Source organism: Elephantulus edwardii, unplaced genomic scaffold, assembly GCF_000299155.1.
Source record: "Elephantulus edwardii isolate Elephantulus edwardi_28Jun2011 unplaced genomic scaffold, EleEdw1.0 scaffold00202, whole genome shotgun sequence".
Taxonomy (NCBI): domain Eukaryota; kingdom Metazoa; phylum Chordata; class Mammalia; order Macroscelidea; family Macroscelididae; genus Elephantulus; species Elephantulus edwardii.
This window is the reverse complement of record NW_006399952.1, coordinates 3006196-3023037: the sequence shown is the minus strand read 5'-3', so window position 1 is coordinate 3023037 and position 16842 is coordinate 3006196. Positions and strand designations below refer to the sequence as shown.

Genomic DNA, 16842 nt, shown 5'->3' with positions numbered 1-16842 from the left:
TGACTCCTAGCAGACCCTCCACTGGGTTTGCAGAGTCTGTAAATTGCACAGGAGAAGAGTGCCCATCTTTTTCCCACAGAGCAGCTGGTGTATTTGAGCTGCGTGCCTTTGGGTTGGCAGCATCATTTCGTACTGCTTGGCCACCTGAGCTCCATGTATGAATAAAATTAGGTTTTGATTTCATGTTTTGGGTTTCACTGAAAATTGGTCTAAATGCAATGTAATTGTTTCAAATCATAGGTTACTTTAGTGTCTGTTGCCTAAAAGAATCTATTCTGTAAAAACCACAAAAACTAAACTTGATGTGGAGTTGATTCCAACTCAACGTAGCAACTTTATAGGGCAGAGTAGAATTCCCATTGGGTTTCCATGGTTTCTTTATGGAGGTAGCTTGTCACATGTTCTTCCCGTGGATTGCCTGGTTGGTTCCAACTGCCGACTTTTCACTTATGAGCCAGCTACTTACACATTGTGCCACCAGGGATCCTTAACAGAATTCTGTAGAAGACCTCTCACTTTGATGATGTAAATAATCATTCTCTACTTACCTGTTTGCCAGACTTCAGTTTTCCCACAGTAGATTTTGTTCGATGGGACAGTTCTGATGTGGGTGCCGTAGTCTGTAGGGATTTGTGCTGCTCACCCAAAGGCTCAGCCTCTCTCATGTTTCAAATCCACCAGCAGCTGTGAGGAAAAATGACGGGCGTTCTGCTCCTGGGTGATTTATAGGCTCCGAGACTCAGAGAGGGTCAACTATGAGGTGGTTCCAATTTGACAGCAGTGAGTGAGTTGTTACTAAGAGGGAAGCTGTAAGAACTGGACTGTTCAGTGTTCCTCTCCCAGCTGAGTATTGGTTGAATTCTGTCCTGGAAGACTTAACTAGAAAGAGGAGATTATTGGGTTAACCAGCCTAAATTGCCTGCTGTCAGATGATACACCGGCAGAGGGAGGAAAACCAAAGGCTATGCTCAGGTGGAATCATTCCGTGAAGTAGACTTTTAATTGATGCTTAACAAATAGCGCTTTCTCAGACAAGATGTTATGTCTGTAATCAAGAGAAAAACAGCTCAGATACACTTCCTCCTCACTTTTCAACTGTCTCAATACCCATTTTTTCACATTTATGACACTAGTTAAAAATTTACTGTCCCACTCGTTTGTCCACTAATGATTTAACATACGTGTGACAGTAATGAACGCCAAGGTAGCTCTGGCCACGATGGTTAAGGTTACGTCTCAGCTTGGCAGGGACATGATTCTCAGTGTTAGGCAGTTTGAGCACGCAGCTCAAATACACCAGCTGCTCTGTGGGAAAAAGATGGGCACTCTTCTCCCATCTCTGTTTTGTGATCTCATGTGGTCATGTCCTATTTTTGCATAACTGATTTTGCACAACAACCTGGTATTTGGATAATAACCAAGTGAGGAGTGGATGTAAACCAGTTACAAAAGGAGATTCTAAAAACCAACAAAAAGAGAGTCTAGAGATAATTTCTGTTAAATTTGATTGACATGTTTTTGATTGCAGGGATAGGAAGTAGCTAAATTTGGACTTCTTAATGCAATACAAATGTTAACCAAGAATGATTTTTACACCCTTTTATAAATATATGTGTGAATATGAGTAGCCTTATAAATATTTATTCTAGTAAATGGCTAGATGTGTCGGAGACAATAAGATTGGCAAGGGATAGGGCAGGGTTTAGGGCTCTTGTACATAGGGTCGCTATGAGTCGCAAGGGACTTGATGGCACATAATAACAACAATAGCAACACATAATTATTTACATAATTATAACACATAATTATTGACGTAATGATTTTTTTTTTCTTACTCCCCAGGGGAAGTTTACTAACGCGAAGCCTAGCAGAAATTGTGAAGAAGGATGACTTTGTTCTTGATTCAGAATATCTCGTCACATTATTGGTGGTTGTTCCAAAGTATGTCTTTCTGTTAGAAAAAGGTTTTTAATTGTGAAAATAGAAGAAAAATATTAGTATCTTGTATTACAATTGGAAATTTTTCATAAAACCTCAGAGTCAAGGAAATGTAACCTTATCGTTGATTCTGCCAGTCAGGGTGACTTGTGTGACACTGAGTATCATTCACAAGTTGGTAATGAATTTATCTATTTTAAGTGGAGATTGCAAATAAAATTTATTTAACTTGGTAGAGTTGACCCATTAAAATAAAGTAAATATTATTTTTTAAAAAAAATATAGATTTTTAGATTTTTAAAGCAGTAAAGTGTTTGTATTTATTTTCTCTAAGTCTTTATACTCATTCTGATGTATTCGAAGCCCTGGTGGTGCAGTGGTTAAGAACACATCTCATAACCAAGTTTGGAAGTTAGAACGCACTGCCTGCTCTGGGAGAAACATGTGATCATCTCTTTCCATAAATATTTCAGCCTTGGAAATTCTTTGAAGCACTTCTGTCCTGTCCTTTGTGAATCAGAATTGACTTGGTAGAAGTGCTTAGAATTCATTTAGCCCTGTAAGTAGCAAAGTGTGGGTTGGATGAGGGGTTAACAAAGTTTTCCTGTAAAGTACAATATAGTAAATATTTTAGACTTTGCAGGGCATATGGTTTATGTTTCAAGTCGACTACTTTGTAGTTGAAAATAGCCATAGATGTATGTACATGAATGATTGTGGCTGTAGTTCAGTAAAACGTTATTTACAAAAACAGCTGTGGCCTTTGGGCACATAGTTTGTCAACCTGTAGGTTAGATAGCCCTTGATGTCCCCTTTCTGTTAGGTCTTCCTTGTTAACCTTTTAGCATCATTGAGCAGGTAAGATGAAGCCTTGGAACATTCATATTCATACAAAGATTGGGGTTCAGTGTGAGGAGTGGAGCTGTAAATCTTAGGGAATTTTGGGGATCCAGACATGTGGGCAATCTCAGGCCTTGGATCATCCTTGCGTGAAGCCAGTCTGTTCTGTGCCCTAAATTTTTACATGATTAGGAAACAATACTGAAAACATCAAGATGCTGCTTGGAAAGGGGTAGCAGAGGCAGCTATGTGAAATTCACAGTGCTGCAGTTACCTTTGACTTCCACGGTTCTTTGGGTTTAGAGCTTCTACATTATTCCTTACATTTGAAGGATGGCTCTACTTAGAACCAACCTGTTTGGTTCTAAAAGTTTGTGTTTTAGCTACGTAACTTTTCCCTTCAACATTAGAACACTAAGTAGCTATTCCTGTATTTAGAGAGGTCTGGTGGTAAGAACCACTGCAATACTGAATGCACCTGGTTTGAATCCACCAGCTGCTCCACAGGAGAAGGATGGGCAGTCTCCTCTGTGAGACTAACCGCTGCTGAAAACCTACCAGAGGGTCAGCTAAGAATCAGTTCCAGCTCAATGGTATTCAACAACAACAACAACAACGTTTCTGTATTTATATGATAAAGGGAAAACGTTTTGCCGAGATAAAAAGTTTGTCTCGTCCAACCTGTTATTTAAAATTTCTTTTTCAAAGTAGAAGTGATTATAGTTTTCTATTTACCAGAAATAAAGTGGGACCTCCAAGATAGTTTTCTGTGTTGCATTATTCTCTGTCCTGTCCTGTTAACACTGCTATTCTAGATATATGATGAGACACCCTCATAGCTCAGAAACTATTATCCTCTACGAAGGTTGTTGCATAATGTTTCTTGGCAACTGTGTTTACTTTCACTATTTACATAACACTTCCTGGTACTCTGTACTTTCAGTAAATACAATTTTATCTAACCCTTAATTGTGACTACATAGTAGAAATGATTGCGATTTCAACATTGTCTTTTTCTTTTCTTGAATAGGATACTTTATATCAACCGTAACATTTGAAAGTAATTTAAGATCTAAACTTAGCTTTGTTACTTTTCAAGCTTTGTTCTGAGGCTGTATCTCCTTTGCAAATGTTAACTTTATGTGAGAGGGTGGGAAACTATATATGTATGTGCTTAGTGCATTTGGAATTGAGTCTCAGTAGGAAACTTGAAGAATTCCCCTCCCCCCACATTTGAAATATGTCTGTTATAGCTGAATTATCCATATGTCCCTTTTAAAAAAAATTCTATATATGGCAAAAAGTAGGAGTACTTACTCTTCTCCAATGCTTATTCTACTTTCTCCCATAGGTTGAACCACAATGATTGGATGAAGCAGTATGAAACACTAGCTGAAATGGTAGTTCCAAGATCTAGCAAGTAAGTAGTCATCTTTGTAAAACACTTTATTTCCTAGAACTCCTTTAATAGCTTGGCTTAGGAAATATCTTGACTCTCTTTATTTTGCAGTAAATATAGAGTTTTAGAACTCTTGGTTTCACCTTGCAAATCAGGGAGTTCCATTAGCTCTGGTTACCTGACTCTAGATCTGGAAGAGTCTGCCCAGTCTGCCGGCCCCACGCATGTTTATAGATGTAGAAATTTGAAGCCACAGAGATGATGTTGTTTGCCCAGAGTCACACATGTCACTAGTGGCAGGGCCAGAGCTGGAATCCAGGTCCCTGGTGTAGTAACTTACTCAGCTGCACTCTGCTGCCTTCTGAGAATTTTTCGTTCAGTACTCATTACATGTCTGCTTGCTGCCTGTACTTCCTCATTTTACCTTGCAAAAGGAGTACTGCAGATTAGCTACTAGAATATTCTGTTGGGGTCCTCATCTGCCTCTACCTCTTCACCAACACTTTGCAGTGAGCATAAAATTACGTAAGTCTATCTTTCCTAAAAAAAAATCTCCAACTTTTGTGAAGCCCCTTTCTACTTAAGATTTTATCATAGACTGTCTGATTTGATATTTACAACTCTGTGGAGTAGTTTAGGCAGTTACTCGTCCTAAAGAGGAAGTCACAACAGAGAGCGGTGTAAATAGTTGCCTAAGTCAGATGAGAGTGTGTGCCCGACGGCATAGTTAGAACTAGAAGTCAGGCCTCTTAACTCCAGATCCTGTGCTGCTCTTGACTGTGTGAGTTGTTTGCTCCTGTATCTGTCATTGCCACATGAGATGTTCTTTGGAAAAATATGGAAATAATAGTGTATTTACAGCCCACAAAGTATTCTTTTATACGTACGTGCCTCAGGAGGAAGCAACCTGGTGACAGGAAAGTATAGTGGATAGTGAAGAGGTGATATTAGTGAGGCCAGGCCCATGAAATATTTTCTTTTCCAGTTTCATTGTGTCATGTGGGAGGTAGCTTAGTATAATGGAAAGAGTCCTGGACCCAGGCAACTGAGTTCTATTGCTGGTTCTGCTACCAACTTGCTGTGTGACCTGGGGTAAGTCTTTTACCTTCTCTGGGCCTCATTTTCTCTATCTGTAAAGTGAACACAATACTTTCCCAGTATATTTCATGTTTAAGACTTGGTAGGGGATGAAAAATCTAAACTTCTGCAATTGTCAAGAAAGTTTCACAAACAATAGTGTTTTAGAACTAAACAACAAACTTGTGCTCGTCTTGAGTTATTCTCAGTTTTGGGGAGGACTACTGTGTGTTTAAACTAGCTACACCGAAGACCAAGGTTCTACCTTGATAACTTTGCACTTAAGTGATTTACCCTGACATATGTTAACTTCTCACCTGTGTCCTATAAAGGATGAAAGCCAAGAGCTTGACTCTGTGTCTGGGTAGCAGGTGAAGGAGGAGAGTAAAGACTCGGTGCACATAGAATGTCCCCTGTACTTACATATAATATGCAGAGCCAGATTTTCAGGTAAGTATTGTGTGGGTTGGTTAAATAGGTCCAGGTTTGTTCCAAAAGAACAACTTTTAAAAATACTATTTAAGTGCGTGGTAGGCAGTCTTGAACATAAAGCTCAGTTTTTCTCGCTAGAGTTTGTGCGTCGCCAGCTTCCAGCATGGCTTCTCACGGCAACTAAAACCTCTAAGGTGCCTGATGACTTAGTTGCTCCTCTTGTAAAGAAACCCCACATTTCCTATGGAAGTTTGGAAGAAAAGGAGAGGGAATGTCTTGCCAAAGGAGAGTCTGGAATTTTGGGGAAAGAAGGACTTAAAGCAGGAATCGAAGCAGGGAATATTAACATAACCTCTGGAGAAGTATTTGAAGTTGAGCACATCAGTGAGCGACAAGCAGAAGTATTGGCAGAGTCTGAGAGGAGGAAGCAAGCCCAGCAAGTCAACATTTCTACAGATGACTCTGAGGTCAAGGCTTGCCTTAGAGCATTAGGAGAACCCATCAAACTTTTTGGAGCGGGCCCACCTGACTGAAGAGAAAGATTAAGAAATATCCTTTCAGTGGCTGGTACTGATGCCTTAAAAAAAGGACCAGAAAGGAAAAAATGAAAAAAAAGACCAAAAAGGATGATGAAAAGTCTATGAAATCCAAAGAAGAGTATCGGCAAACGTGGTATCATGAAGGACCAAACAGCCCAAAGGTTGTGAGGCTGTTGTTTGCTAACTATTCACTTCCCAGGGCAATGAAACGCTTGGAAGAGGCTTGTCTCCATAAAGAGATTCCTGAGACAACTAGGACCTCTCAGACGCAAGAGCTGCACAAATCTCTTCAATCTTTGATTAATTTCTGCAGTCAGATTGGGGATGACTGGCCTATCTCGTACTGTCACTTTAGTCCTAACTCTAAAATGTTGGCCACAGCTTGTTGGAGTGCGCTTTGTAAGCTCTGGTCTGCTACTGATTGCAACCTTCTTCACACTCTTCTTAACACAAATGTAGGAGAGATTGTATTCCATCCCAAGTCCATAGTCTCTCTGGACCAAGAAGATGTCAACCTGGCCTCTTGTGCTGCTGACGGTTCTGTGAAGCTTTGGAACCTTGACAATGACGAACCAGTGGCAGATGTTGAAGGCCATACTGTGCGTGTGGCATCCTTCAGGACATTTTTTGGGTACCACCTGCTATGACCGTTCATTGGCGCTTTGTGGGATTTGGAGGCTCAAGAGGAGATCCTGCACCAGGAAGGCCACAGCATGGGTGTGTATGATATTGCCTTCCGTCCAGATGGCTCTTTGGCTGGCACTGGGGGACTAGATGCCTTTGGTGGAGTTTGGGACCTGCGCACTGGACGGTGTATCATGTTCCTCGAAGGCCACCTAAAGGAAATCTATGGAATCAGTTTTTCTCCTAACGGCTATCACATTGCAACTGGTAGTGGCGACAACATGTGCAAAGTATGGGACGTTCAACAGCGACGCTGTGTCAACATATTCCTGCCCATCAGAACTTACTGACTGGTGTCAAGTTTGAGCCTATCCACGGTAACTTCTTACTTACTGGAGCCTGTGATAACACTGCCAAGATCTGGACCCACCCAGGCTGGTCTCCACTGAAGACTTTGGCTGGCCACAAGGGCGAAGTGATGGGCCTGGACATTTCTTCTGACAGGCAACTAATAGCCACTTGCCCATATGACAGGACCTTCAAGCTCTGGATGGCTGAATAGGCAGAATAAAGAACTAACTCTATAACCTCAGGCTCTCTTCTAAGAGCTATTTTCCTCGAAAGAGAAGTACTCACATGTTCTGTTCTATCATGTGTTTTGCCATTCACCATGAATAGACCGTCAGTAGAATTGGATTTCCATGTCAATCCCTGCTCTAGGCAGACAGCCCAGCCTCTGAGTGACGGTGAATGCCTTTCATGGTTGAAAATTTCATTTTCACCTTCAAGCCCTGCCAAAAATTGTGTAGACATTATTTTTATCATCTTTTGTTTGAATACCCCGTTACCTCCTTCCTAGGACTCAGGATTGTGACTGACACTGTCCATTTTTAATTCTTGAAACTTGGCTTTTTATCACTTGGTAGATGCTCCAGGCCTGCATGTCATCCAGAAAGCAAGTGCCTGGACTATATTCTGGAAGCCCTCAAGTAAAGAGACATTTGTCACCACTCGCTCAGTAAACAAAAGCCTGGACAGAATTGAAAGCCTCTCCTCTTCCTTGAGAAGAGGCGATGAAGCAGTAGACCATACTTAGTGGATGGTTATGCTTTAAAGATGCTTTTCACTCTTGCCTGTTAAGTTCACTTGGATACTGACTGCTTCAGGGAGCTCAGAACTGAACATTTGCCTTGTCAGAAAAGGGTTTCCATTTTGCTTTGATGCTTGGCATCCTTCATGTTAGTCCAAACCAAGGGCCGTGGGATCTGGATTCAAAGAAATTCTTAGAAAGCAAATATGAGATTTGTTGTACAAATTTCTTTCTGTTGGTTACTTAGAGGATGGTACCCTTCGTCTTGAAATAACTGAAAAAAATTCTTAGTATGTATTCCTGAGTGTAAACTTTTTCTTTATTACTTTCTTGCTACAGGGTGAAATTCTGTTATAAAAACTATTCTTCAAAAAATTATTTTGTGTAGTAAACATTTTCTGAAGCCTGGGATGGGAGAATACTATTTAAGTTGAAGCAGCAGAGGAAATGAGTCTGAAACAGGAAGAAGAAATGGAATTTGTGGCTAGCTCCTTCCATGAACAGGCTATCTTCTTAGCCACGAGACCAGAACTGGATAGTGTCTAGCTGCCATTACTGCATGCTGTGATTAAAGATTATGTAGAAGACTCGTGACTTAAAGGTGGGGGGATGACACAACAGAATTTTAAATTCTCACGGAATCTAGAATTTCTAGACCCATGTAGACTGGATGAACCCCAAAAAAGCATTGTCCTGAGATAATGTTTCAACCTTAAACCAAAAATATCCCCTGAAGTTGTCTTAAAACCAAACCACAGTTTAACTTAATCAGTAAAGAATGTCTGCTTTAAACATTGTATTTTTAAAGATCTATTGATATGGAATCAAATTGGTAATAGCAGTTGGAAAGATTAGAGAGAAAACTTAGAGGCAGTAAATTGATACTAATGCTGAGGAACAAGTTGAAAAAAGAATTTGAAATCTTTTGAAAATCATTGGTAAATTTAAAAGGAAATGGTATATTGGACAGTAACATTCAATACAGGTAATATTTGTTTTATGGATGACTCATATATACACTGACTTCATGCAAGTTCTCAGCCTTTGGAACATACCACAAACTCATTGGTGTGTTACAGTGGTTTTTGTTCTGGGAACTAACCAGGAAGGTCTGGGGGAGAAAAATGCCTTTGTGTGGAGAAAAATATTTCTAGTGTTTTACAGCATCCATTGAAAATAAGAGTTTTATGAAGAAAGGCATTCGAAACACATTGGGGGTGGGGAGGATGGCAGTTCTTAGGAAAGAGGTCCAGTACCAGTGGGAGGCTCCGTAAACTAATAGTCACATGGATGTATGTTGGTGCCTCAATATCTGAAAAACATTGACTGGCAATTGAATTTTCATTTCCTATGGGCTGAGGTGCATCTACTAGAAGATAGCGTTACTAGTTCTGCATAACAGTAGGAGTAAAAGGAGAGATTTGGGGTTATTTTGTTGAAACTAATAGAACTTTTTATTTCTACTAAGGCCTCTTTCAACTACAGCTCTAGGATTCAAGTCTATACTTAGTTACTAAAAGAGGTTTCTACCTTCCTTGTGGTGTTAATTTTGTTTCTGTATGCGGTTTCATGTATCATTTAAGATCACTGCTGGCTTTTTGCTTTGGAGTCCATGCAGCATTGACATTTCAGCTCCCTGGTACCTGCAGCCCATACAGTGTCACCCCCACTTGATGTCTGCTGCTTTCTCCTTTGTCTAACTCCCAACCACTAGAAAGGCTCTCCCTCTGAAATCCTACCTGTAATCTAGCTTGTGGACCAAGAAATTTTCTCCATCTTTATTCTCTTCCACTGGGCCCACTCTTAACCTTGTTGACATCTACAGTTCCCCAACCCTTTGTTGATTCTCTTGAATCCTATTTCCTTTCTTTGAGTAGACTTGTTAGTCATCACTTCAGCCATTCTTTCCACAGCACCCTTTACCTCTAGCCCCTTGGAACCTTTGAACACTTGACTGAGTCTGTCTTTTGTTGCCTGTCTTCAATGACTGGATTGCTTGAGTGAGCTTGAGACAGTTCACTAGTCCTGAATATTGGCCACTCCTGGCGATTCCATTTCAACAAAGCAGTCTGTTCTTAGCCTGTTTCATCCACACCCATTGCCTTAATCCTTCTGGCCTCCCCTTCCTCCATAGCTTTGGACCCATATAACCTGGTCCCTACTAGAACATTGCATGCAGATGCCCTGTAGCTAGCCACCAATGATGCTACAACATTATCACTGCAGTGCTAATCTCGGCCTTGTAGCATGTGGAACACTGTCTACCTGGTGTTCTAAACTAGTGGTATGATAATCAGTCATGTTGAATTCTTAGTTCTTTATCTTATCGATTGTCATTTCTACCTTCCATTGTATTCGGTTGGACCATATGAAATAATTGTTTCTTAGATCACAAATGGTCAGCTATGAATAATTTCATGTTTCAACTGACTTTAAGCTGTTTTCCCCATCACCCCTCCAGGTGTTGACTACAGCTGCTTCAGTTTAAACTTTGTCATCTCCTCCTGGGGTCTTTGTAATTGCCATTAACGTCTTTTCTCCATTATGTCCCTCTCTTCTCAGCCCTTCCCATTGTTGTCATTTTCTTCTTTGCTTGTTGTTGTTGTTGTATACTATGGCGTTGGAACCAACCCATAGCTAACCCCTCCTGCAGGCTTTCACAGGCAGTTAATCGCACAGGAGGAGATTGCCCATCCTTCTCCCATCCTTTTTCTTTTTAAGAGACCCAAATTTGTTTGTCAATCCCACTTAAGACCCTGCCTTCCCTAACTTTTCCTGCCTCCCCTCAGCACCCCCCCTCCCGTACCCCCAACCCCCATCTGCTGTGTTCTTGCTGTACTTTTCTCTTGCAGTACTTCTTCAAATACCCCGTGAAAGCGCATGAAGACTGCCTGTACTCACGTGCTTGCAGGTGTCTGCCTGTAATTGTTTTCTCTCCTTTGTCTTTCAGTTTCCACTTGGTATTAACCTCTTTTACCCTCACCCAAAGTTACTCATTTCCTTTTTACCCCAATAGACCACAGCTGTCTTGTATAACACAGAGAAACCTGTGAGCGCCAGAACTTTGGACCACTTTATTTTTCTGAGTCTTGCAACTTTTCTGCCTTTGACAGGATGCAGCCACCACTTTTCTGTTGCTCTTTAAATAGAAATATTTTGAGTGGAAAATTTTTTCCTTTTTATTCTTCTCTGTTTGGTTTCCACTTTACACAAGTTCCAGCTTTTACAGATTTAATAATGTGCTGAGAGCTCTATCGTTGTACTTTGTTTATGTATAATAGAATTTTCTTATAGACGTATCTCCTTGAGGTCAAGAAACGTGTTTAATTAGTGGTATTTGTAATATTTAGCCAGAACTTGACACAGAACAGAGGTTCTTTTTTTTTTTGCTTTTTTTTCTATATTTTATTAATTTTCATAAACATTTACAGAGATTTTGGGTTTCCATTCATTCATTGTTGCACTATTCTCTCTACCCTCCTCCCAGTTTGTTCTTGTCCAAATGCCACGGTGCTTGTCAAAGCCAGTTCTGATTAATCTTCTTTGTGTTCTAAATGACAGAAAGAAAATCTCTTATACTTAAGACTGGAGTTTGTTCATCTGCTTTTTATGTTGGAGAGAAAGGAAAAACAGTGATTTTTAAAAATCTAAGTTATTATCTTGGCTTCTTTCAACCTAAAGATTTTGAGTTAACATCTTGTATCTTTCTGCCCTAGGATAGATGAGGGTCTGTGTAACAGACCCCTGTTCACTGATAATGGCTGTGCCAAGCATCAGATGCTTTTGAAAGGGCCTTCATAACGGCATAGGACTGTATATATTTAAAGCTTAATATGATATTGGTAGAATACTGGTTTGGGGTCTAGAAATTGCCTGTCAAGTTGGATTTGTTTTGATGTTAGCCAATTTGTACATCACTGAATCAGTCCCTCATAAAAGAAAAAAAAAGTTTTATAATTGAATTCTGTCCACTTGCTAACTGCCTTTTAGTCACAAGGCAGTGAGAGCAAGAAGTAGGGGTCCTAGGCTCGGGATTCAGCCCAAGGAAGTTAGTGGCAGAAACCCAGGTAGCGGTGAAGAGTCTCTGTGCACGCATGGCAACTGCCGATGCCAGTGGCAGTGATGGGAAAGGGTAAGAAGGTGAGTCCGCTGTCACCTGTTACCGGTTGGAGGAGATGGCGAAGTGCAGTTCCTCGAAGGAAATACGCATGATGATGCATTGGTGAGTCTGCGATTTCACCCGCTTCCTTGAAGAGCAACCCGGTGGAGAGGAAGTGCTTCTGGAACAAGCAGGTGCAGCTGCAAGTGAAAGTTTTGAAGATGTAGGCCGCTCCTCTAATGCCAGAGAAATGCTGAAACAGTGCTATGTTGGTGATGTCTATCCGAGTGACCTTAAAACAAAACCAAACAAGGACACTCCGGAAATAACGTCTGCAAAAGTTGCTGGTCATACTGGGTTTTACCCATCATCAGTGCTGTTCTCCTTGGCTTCCTCTGTCGTTACTACACGATGGAAAGCAGATCCTCCTCAGGAGACCTTGCTGAAGTCTGGAAATCACGTCCATGTGGGAGTGAAAACCAGAGACTTGCTCTGGGGGCTGCCGTATTGCCCTCTTATCCAATCCTGCCAAGTGTGTTCTTCCCCTTTGGAGCCAAGGTAGCTGACCAGCCGTCCACCTCACACCTGGGACCAGGGTCCTGCATCTCTCGGAGCCTCACTCCTAAAGCACCGACCGGCCTGCTTTCTGCCTCCTTGCCAGTGTTCCTTCCTCCACTGCTTCCACAAGGACCCTTACATTGAAAACCGTTTTATTAAATAGCGATAATTGAGATATTGTAGTCACGTTGCCAGTAGGTAGAAATGGCTACCAAATGCTCCAGTAATTGTTAGACATTCCTACTAGGGCAGCAGACTGATTTAGAAAGTCATCTTTTTCCATCTTAAGTAAATATTACTGTTTTTAAAACTTAAAAAAAAAAGAAGTAGGGGTCCTAGATTTGAGAAAGGCACATTTTGAAAGGAGGCTTAACCCTTATAAATCCAGCATAGTTACTCTGCATGTCAGTGATCCCATGACCAGGACCCCATGAAATACTTGCAGGGACACTCTGCTGAGCTGAGAAGGGGCTTGTATCATAGTTGCCTCTTGAATGTCCTGGGAGAACTAAGCTAGCTTTTTCTTTCTGTCTCTCTCTTTTTTTTTAATGTTTAACAAAGTATTTTATAATTCTATAAGCATTTTCTCAGTTTTATAAGACTTTTATGTACTTTTTGATTGTGGAACTAACACATTATTAATAAAAATAGTGCATTATGTTTAAGCAGAATCATTAAAAAACAGTGCATTGAACAAACATGAAAGATAAATAGGAGGGACCCTCACCACCTCCAGGCATTATTTTCTCCCGTGAGACTGTCAGCTGTTGAACACTGGGTTTCCTATACAGAAGGAGCTCTTAAGTAATTTTTCTGGAAGGCTCTGTCAGATGAAGCCTGCAGGCTGATAGTTGGCAGTTCTGACTCTGTCTGTACTTTCTAATGAGTTGAATGACTCCTGAGATACTAAAAAGTGTGTATAGTCCGAGGCTGTCTAGACAGATGTGGGTAGCAATTTTTTAAATTAAAACATTAGTGAGAGAAAAGGAAACAGGTATGGTATGAGGTTCTGATAATATAGAAAAGGTGCGTTCAGGCTCCCTGGGGCTGGGCTGAGCTAGAGAGAGAAATAGCCTTCTGGAAAAGAAATCCATTGTCGTGGGGTGGAACCGACTCGTAGTTGATGCTCCTTTGGGTTTCCGAGGCTGTAAGTTGCACATGAGGAGACTGCATGTATTTCTCCCTCTGAGCCACTGTAGGATTTGAACCGCTGGAGAGCCGTGTCCTTTGCTTAGTGGTACAGCTCCTTATGGACTATGCCACCAGAGTTCCTTTCCAGAAGAGTAGCGAGTGTTTCCCAAGGAAGAAAAGAGACTCTGGATATGAGCTTCTTTCTAAACAGCATTGCCTCAGTCAGCCTGGCACTCACTGACAGAGGTTGGAAGTCCTGGGCTTTAGAGTTGAGTTAATGTCTTCAGTATTTGAGACACTACACATGCATATGTGTGCTATAGAAACAAAGGTACTATTAGACCTTGTTGGACCTCTTCCTCCCTGTGTATTATTTTTTTGCTTTTCTGTGAAGGAGCAAAATCTTTAAATGAACTTTTTTTTCTCCTCCTAGTGTTCTCTCAGAAGACCAGGACAGTTACCTTTGTAATGTTACCTTGTTCAGGAAGGCAGTTGACGACTTCAGGCACAAAGCCAGGGAAAATAAGTAAGATTGGTTTTGCTGCTGTTGTTGGTTTTGAATCTGTTAAATCAACCAGATACAGCTTGGACAGTTTTGTTTTCCCCCCAAAATCTAGATTCATCGTGCGTGATTTCCAGTACAATGAAGAGGAGATGAAAGCAGATAAAGAAGAAATGAACAGGCTTTCTACTGACAAGAAAAAGCAGTTTGTATGTCTTCTTAATATTTAATATTATCAGTGTTGAGAACAAGAAAAAGTGGCATTGCTTTGATTTAAGAGAAAGTAAAACTTTTTTTGGTTTTGCTTTGAAGACATTGTGTTTCAGTTTTGTTGTGTGTGTGTGTTTTTTTTTAAATTGACTAATGAGAATGATTTTTTTTCTAAAAAGCTTAGATTTTGTGAGTAATTATCCTAAAAGACAGCCCTTAAGCTTAATCACTCCTTTTAAAGCTTCATCAAAATTTAAATGCTTTGTTCTAGTTAATGCTGCTTTAGTAGGGTACTTATTTTAGTTAAATCATAGATTTCTTTTTTTGGTAAAGATTTTCATTTTCTTGAGGCAGAATTTTTAATGCCTAGTCTTTTGTTGAAGCAATTGTGTTTAAATCTTGTGAAAAGTTAGTGTGGTAGAACAATGAGAAGAAATGGAAGGTGGTATCAGCTGTCATTCAGGGAGCTCTGGTGGCTTCGAGGTAAGGAGTTGTGCTGCCATCTCACAGACAGGTGGTTCAAATTCACCAGCAGCTCTGGAGGAGAAAGATGGGCAGTCTCCTCCCTTGTGATTTACTGCCTTTGAAAACCTGTTGGAGGGTCAGCTACGAGTTGGTTCCAGCTCATCAACAATCACCTCTCCTTCCATTGTCAAAAGTCTTATTATTGTGAAGATGGAGAGGACTACAAGTGATGAGTGAAAATGTGTTTTTCTTGTGATGTGAAGGTAAGGAAAGCTGGATTCCTTGAGAATGATCTCCAGTGTTTTACCACAAACCACATTGTCTCCCCTGGGAGAAAAGAACCAAATGATGTCTAGTGAAACCAGCCTGATAGGGAAGATCTGGAACCCTCTGAACAGATATTTTAATGAAATTTATTTGCCTTTTTGCTCATTGTACTATTTTTTTCTTAAATTGATTAGCTATGTCCATGTATCTGAATTAGCTGAATTGCTAATGTGTTAAGAATAAGAAATGCAAAACCTATACCTGGACCAGGAGACTGTTGTGTGAACAGAGCAGGGGAACTCTGCATTGAGTATTGTTCTCACTGCATTGAGAAGGGAGTGTGTCAGGGTTGTATTCACTCTCAGTATCTATTTCATCTGTATGTTAAGCGAATTATTTGAGATGCTGGACTCTATAAAGAGGAAATGTGGCATCAGGATCAGAGGGCGACTCATCAGTAACCTGCATTATGCAGATGATACAACCTTGCTTGCAGAAAGTGAAGAGGACTTGAAGCCCTTGTTGCAGAAGATGAAGGAATGTAACCTTTGGTATGGATTGCATCACAAAGTCAAGAAAACAAAGATTCTTACCACTGGACATCATGATGGATGGAGAAAAAAATTGAAGTTGTGAACGACTTCACCTTGCTTGGATCCACAATTAACACCCTTTATAACAGCAGTCACGAAATAAAGAGACACATTGCACTGGGGAAAATCTGCAGTTAGGGACTCCAAAGTATTGTGGAACAATGATAACAGTTTGAGGACAAAGGTAGTCTTTCCGATTGCTTGCTGTGCATCTGAGAGCTGGACAGTGAGTAAGGATGGCAGGAGAATTGATGCTTTTGAGCTGTGGTGTTGGAGAAGAGCACTGAACATCCCATCAACAGCCAAAAGAACGAACAGATATGTCTTGGAGAGGGTGCAGCCGAAGTGCTCTTTGGAGGCAAAAATGATGAAGCTTTGTTTCACATACTTTGGTCACATTGCTAAGAGAGGCTATTCCTTGGAGAAGGACTTGATGGTGGGAGTATTGGTTTTGATTTTCAAACCTGACACTCCTGTACTTTATAACAGTTTAAACAGCTTTCATTAAAGTACTCCTAAATGCCTTTTTCTATGTAATATGTCAGTTCTGTACATTGTAATATTTGTTAAGGTTATAGAATAATGGCTAACCTTTTCACTTAAAGCAAAAGTATACAAGATAATGAAAATATTAGTAATGTTTTTAAAGTGAATTTCAAAGAGACTTAATTCTTCTGTAGGTTCTTAAGTGACTGTTTTTTTTGTGTGTGTCGTTTTTGTTTTGGTTTGGTTTTTTAAGAATATTTATTCTAATAGCTTTTGTCAAGATTAAATTGCTGGTAATTGACTCTTTTTTTCTCTTCCTCACAGGGACCACTTGTGCGGTGGCTGAAAGTGAATTTTAGTGAGGCATTCATAGCCTGGATTCATGTAAAAGCATTGCGAGTTTTTGTTGAGTCTGTCTTAAGGTAAAATAAGAAAATTGGGATTAAGGGGTTCATAGGTTCCTTTACACTGGACCACCATTAACAGAAGGTTGAATTGAGAAACCAAAGGGGTAATTACAGTTAACCTCCGTGTCGCTGAGTCAGAAGTGACTTGTAGTTGACCCTTCATTGGGTTTCCAAGGCCATAAATA

The 16842-nt window shown here is 40.4% G+C and overlaps 1 protein-coding gene and 2 pseudogenes across 1 annotated transcript in view; all 3 read left to right on the top strand.

Moving 5' to 3' along the window:
• LOC102854756 (V-type proton ATPase subunit C 1-like) overlaps positions 1–16842 on the top strand; it is a 35722-nt gene that overhangs the window by 12331 nt on the left and 6549 nt on the right. Inside the window, exons 6-10 of the mRNA XM_006897172.1 lie at positions 1843–1941; positions 4130–4198; positions 14161–14253; positions 14345–14438; positions 16575–16672. Of these exons, the coding sequence (XP_006897234.1) occupies positions 1843–1941; positions 4130–4198; positions 14161–14253; positions 14345–14438; positions 16575–16672 (453 nt within the window). The remainder of the gene's footprint in view (positions 1–1842; positions 1942–4129; positions 4199–14160; positions 14254–14344; positions 14439–16574; positions 16673–16842) is intronic.
• LOC102850647 lies at positions 5197–7411 on the top strand (annotated as a pseudogene).
• On the top strand, positions 12034–12740 carry LOC102850234 (annotated as a pseudogene).